At 46.6% G+C, this 5,583-nt stretch overlaps 1 protein-coding gene across 1 annotated transcript; it reads left to right on the forward strand.

Annotated features, from left to right (window-relative positions):
• The first annotated feature begins 3,003 nt into the window (after positions 1-3,003).
• LOC115670964 (protein BIG GRAIN 1-like B) lies at positions 3,004-4,480 on the forward strand. The gene has a single exon (XM_030592389.2). It carries the CDS (start codon positions 3,083-3,085, stop codon positions 4,424-4,426), a length of 1,344 nt encoding a protein of 447 aa, XP_030448249.1. The 5' UTR covers positions 3,004-3,082; the 3' UTR covers positions 4,427-4,480.
• The last annotated feature ends 1,103 nt before the right edge of the window (positions 4,481-5,583 follow it).

Genomic DNA, 5,583 nt, shown 5'->3' on the forward strand with positions numbered 1-5,583 from the left:
TATTATTAATTCTGATTTTCTTTCTTTCTCTCTTTTCTTTTTTTCTTTTTATTCTTTTAAATGAGGCTGGCAACCCACACCGGCGCTTGGCGAGGGCTCGTAAGCCCTCCCTCTGGCCAGCGAGGGCCACGACACCCTCACTAGATCTAGGCGAGCTCACTCTTGTCGGCCACCGCCAAGGCTGCGGACCGGTGGAGGGAAATAAGAGAAAATGGAAAAAGGAAAAGAAAAAAAAAAGAAATGAAATGAAAAAAAGTCAAAAAAATTATTTAAAAATTACAAAAATTGTCCACGTTAGTGTTGGCGTGCCATGTAAGACGGCTAGCATCTACGTCAACAGTTTCCGACCAAAATTGGCCATAAGGACCACATTGACAAATCGTCAAAAGATTTAAGACCGAATTGGCCAAATTAAAAAGTTTAGACTGAATTGGCACAAGCGTAATGGATTTAGGATTTTTTTGGTAATTATCCCTAGGTGCTTTATACGGCTTTTACCACTTAAGTCGTATAAGAGTTGATCATTCATTGCATCAATCTTTAAACAATAAATGCCGTAAAATTAGAGCTCTCCTCCTAAAAGCAACTCTCGCGAGTGTATACGTACACATTACATAATGAGAGTCTCAAATCCAAAAGAACGAGATAGAGAATTTATATTCCAAGATATTTTCTTGAAACATTTTCCCTAATTTGTTCCAAGATTTACTTACCAAAAAAAGAAAAATTTTATTTCGAGAAAGTTAGGATTTTCGTATAATATAGGATGTGAAATACTTTAGCCATTTTTCGATATCTATACAATTTCGTACATTTGCTCAACCAATCTGTCGGGAGATTGGGAGACCCGTTGGCTTGAATCGCTTTAATAGACCCTTTTATGAATAGTGATCTAGTTGGATGGTCTAGTTGGATGGTCCTAGGAAAAGTTTATGATGTAGATGCACTCATTTATCCAAAAGATAATGTGTAGTACCACCAAAATCCGGAAAATAGTGACCGCCAAAATGATCGCAAAACTTGGTGAAATCTCTGCCAACAGTCCGAAATAGCACTCGCCCTCATGCATATGCTAGACTCTGACCTAAGACTAAACACGGGTTTATATGATAAGGAATGCATAAGAAGGGCCTGAAAAAATTCAAATTCATCACCTCATGCTCGATACCTTATAAAATCTTGCGGGATCACTACCGATTATTGTAAAAGTTCATACGGCTAGATGAAGGCGTGATTTAACATTTAAATATTGATGTTAGTAAATAAGTTTAATTTTGATTATAGGTGCGCCATCAATTTTGCCACTCGCACCCCTTTTTTTTTTTTTGGTATGACATGCGTGGACCTCCCATAGAATAAAAGTCCGGTTCCAAAAGAATGAGCACACGTTTTATTTTAGTTAGGCACATTAGGTGAGACCGGATTCATGGTGAATATCTAGATGATCGTAGATCGATAGCATTACCAAAAAAGGGTTGTATCTTTCTCTGCTCATATATTTCATTTTCAATCACACCCATGATTACCGAAATACAAATTCAGGCATTATCCACCTTCAAAATTAACTACAAGCATGCGCACGTAAAAATACTCAGCGGAAATCGAACGACCGGTCGAGAAAAGCTAGAGATGAAATTGATGTTATTGTGACGGGAAAATTACCAAAAAAGTCCTAAATTTATTGCAATTGTGTCAATTCAGTCCTAAATCTTTTTTTTTTTGCCAATTCAGTCCTAAACCTTTCACAATTGTGCCAATTCAGTCCATCCATCCACTTTTAGCCTGTCGACGCTAACGCGGCAATATTTTAATATTTTTTTTTCAAAATTTTTTTTTTCTTTCTCTTTTTTTTTTCTTTCCTTCTTCCCCCTGGCCGGACCAGCCAAGGGGAGGCTCGCTGGCGAGGTGACCTCACCGGCCACTGGGGAGGCTCGCCCTCGTCAACACTGGCAAGGGCGAGCCTCACCGTCGCTGGGCGAGCCTCGCCCAGCGCTGGCGAGGGCGAAGCTCGCCAGCCTCGCCGGCCCTCGCCAGCGTTGGGCGAGCTCTGCTCTCACCGACGCTGGGCAAGCTCGACCTCACCCAGCCATGGCAAGCTCCACCCTTGCCTCGCCCAGCGACGGCGAGGCTCACCCTCGCCAATGCCGGCGAGGGCGAGCCTCCCAGGTCTCGCTGGCCCTAGCCCCTGGCTGGTCCGACCACCGGATCGGGGGAAGAAGGAAAGGTCAAAAAAATAAAAAAAATTTCAAGCTCCGCCCTCGCCAATGCCAGAGAGGGTGAGCCTCGCCGTTACACAACCATGGCGAGGCTCAACCTTGCCAGATTTGGGTGAGGTCGAGCTCGCCCAGCAACGGCGAGGGCAGAGCTCGCCAGTGCCGGCAAGGTCGAGCCTTGCCATCGCACAGCCATGGCGAGGCTTGACCTCGCCAGATCTGGGCGAGGTCGAGCTCGCATAGCCATGGTGAGCTCCGGCCTTGCCGGAGCTAGGCGAGGCTCGCCCTTGCCAGTCTCTGACCTCGTCGGCAAGCCTCCCCCCGGCTGGTCCGGCCAGGGGGAAGAAGAAAAGAAAAAAAAAAAGAGAAAGGAAAAAAATAAAATAAAATTCGAAAAAATAAAAATATTAAAATATTATCACGTCAGCGCCAGCCGGCCAAAAGTAACCAGATGGACTGAATTAGCACAATTGCAAAAGGTTTAGGACTGAATTGACAAAAAAAAAGATTTAGGACTGAATTGGTACAATTACAATAGATTTAGGATTTTTTTGGTAATTTTCCCTATCGTGACATATTACGCGAAGGAAGGTAGAGACACAAAACCAATAAGACATGATTCAATTTTTGTGAATGAACAGCGTAAATTGTTCCTAACTTTCCTAAGCATGGAGCGGTTTTGGTGCTAAACATAAAAGGCAATGACGCGCCACTCAGCACATGCCAAAACTGTCCATTACTATAGCACAAATTGGGCCATGCATGCACGCTTTATAAGTAAAGCCTCCCCTTCCCACTTCCCCTGTTCTTCCTTTCTTCATCTGCATCATCAGCATCCTCTCTCTCCCTCTCTCCTTCTCTCTCTAGAGATGTACAGGTTCGAGAGGTCGCTGAAAGACGAGAGGCATCTGCGGGAGATGAAGAGCAACAGCCCGTCTTTCTCGTCCACGCTCCTCGACGAGATCTACAGATCCATCGACGAATGCGAGCCGAAGCGCGAGCCAGAACGAAGGTTCCACAGGGAGGCGCCGTCCAAGAAGCAGAGCTCCCGCGGCAGTGCTCAGGTAACCCCGCAGCCCGCCTCCTTCGTCGAGAAGCGTGGCAGCGACAAGGCTGATCCCGCGGCTGCGGCGGGCGCGAAGAGGGGCCATTTCTCGCAGGAGCTGCTCCGGAAGCCGAAGCACGAGCCCGACCTCGACAGCGACGGGATGTATTTCAGCTCCACTTCCATTTCTTCCGATACGAGCTCGGGCGGGTTCTCGTTCTCGGACACCGAGTCCGTCAGGGGCGCGAAGACGACTCCTTCGTCCTCTTGCTTCGCACCGTTCAGGCTCAAGCCCGTGAGGACGCGAGTCGCCGCCAGAGGGGACGAGAGGCAGGGCGCTCCGTTTGGCGAACGGAGGGAGGGCCAGGAAGACCAGGGCAGCGCCCTCAGGTCCGCGGCGTCGCGGATCTACGCCAACCTGAAGAAGGTGAAGCAGCAGCCGGTCTCGCCCGGCGGGAGGCTGGTGAGCTTCATCAACTCCATCTTCAGCACGACGCCGAAGAGCGCGAAGAGGTCCGATCCCGCCGAGGCGAACCTCGAGAGGAAGTTGAAGTCGGGGCAGGCTTCCTCTTCCTCTTCCTCTTCCGCTTCCGCGTTTTCCACTGTTTCTTCGCTCTCGAGGCCGTGCCTGAGCAAGCGCTCGCCCTCGACGCGGGAGCGGTTCCGCAGCGGGGCCAAGAGGACGGTCCGTTTCTACCCGGTGAGCGTCATCGTCGATGAGGATTGTAGACCCTGCGGACACAAATCCCTACATCAAGAAGGAGGAGGAGGAGGAGGAGAAAAACAGAGCAGCTCTGTTTCTGTCACGGTGCCGAAAGCTTGGAGGATCGGGAAATCTCAGCCTAGAAAAATCGACCAAGATCGGAGCTTAAATCTGAAAGATCTGCTGATGGAGAAGAGCAGGCGATTCGAAGAGAATGCGAGAGAGTTGCTGAGAGACTATCGCGAGAATCAGAAGAAGGGTTTTGAGTTGAAGGGTCATTGTGAAAAAGAAGTAGAAGAAGAAGACGACGACGATGATGATGGTACGGCCAGTTGCTCGAGCTCAGATCTGTTCGAGCTCGATCATCTCGCAGCGATTAATGACAAGTATAGTTCAGAGCTTCCTGTGTATGAGACAACTTATTTTGATAAGTGTCGGGTCAGTGGTAAGGGGTACAGACTGTAATTCTTCAGTTCGATCTCACAGAATGGAGAATTGGTGGATTTTGTTTTGTCCTTAGCTTGTTTCTCTCTCTTTTATTCAATTATTGCTCTCATGATTCCTCTGCTCGCATTGCGATTTCATCATTCACAGATTACCACATCGCTTATAGGCTAAATGAAACGAGATTGGATGAAAACCCCGTCGACAAGCAACTTCACCAAGAGATTGTTTACACCTTATTTCATCTGCCTAAAGAAATTACTGAACTTTAGCGAGAAACAGTGAGATGGGTGCCCGAAAATCTTGGAGGAATGGAAGTGTCGGGGAGAGAAGGCGACAATGGGATTTCGCAGACGATGATTATGCAGCTGCTAATGTCCAAGATTTGTGGTCCCGGAACAGGGTCAAGTAAAATCCAAATTAGACACAAGTTTCAGTGTTTCCTTCCTCATCTGCTCTTGATTACGCTTTGTCTCGTTCTCTCTCTCTCTCTCTCTCTCTCTCTCTCTCTCTCTCTCTCTCTCTCTCTGTTCCTGCGCAAATCTGTCCCTTCTGCTTCAGCTCTCCAAACAAAGATGATGCGGGTTCCGAGACATCGAGAGCGAAGAAAGATAACAAATCTCATTAAACATTCTTGAATATCAGTCTTGGGGAGTACTCTAAAGATCCAAACGATGGTAAAGAAGGACAGAGAAGGGGTTGTTTTTTTCAGGGAAAGAGCATCTGGGGATGCGTTAATTCTTTGATCAAGATCTGGGAAATTTTTTTGGGCAGAGATGGTGACAGTTTGGATTGAACGAGGGCAAGAAAAGCAGAGGGAGAAAGAATTGAAAAGATTGGAAAAGGAAAAAAATTTAAAGAAAGAAAATTGGGGAGATTCCAGATTGCGATCACAAGCAAAAAATTTGGAGAGAAAGAGAGAGAGAGAGAGAATTGGGAATGGAGAAAGGGAGGGGCTTTTGCTTTTCTTTCCTAGACCCGTTGCTTCGCCATTTTGAGTTCGCATCGCATCTTCGTTTTCTCGGTACCCAAGAAAAGAAGAGAAGAAGCGTGTTTTTATTATTAGGGTTTCCTCATCCCTCCAAAAATTCGAAAAAAAAACAAAAAAAAATAATAAAAAATGGGAAGGAAAAAAAGAAAATATAAAAAGAAACTATTCATGCTCTTGTTTGATGTGA

The sequence above is a fragment of the Syzygium oleosum genome, unplaced genomic scaffold (genome assembly GCF_021117445.2).
Source record: "Syzygium oleosum isolate NSW1041296 unplaced genomic scaffold, Sole_v2.1 Sole_v2.21, whole genome shotgun sequence".
Classification (NCBI taxonomy): Eukaryota; Viridiplantae; Streptophyta; class Magnoliopsida; order Myrtales; family Myrtaceae; genus Syzygium; species Syzygium oleosum.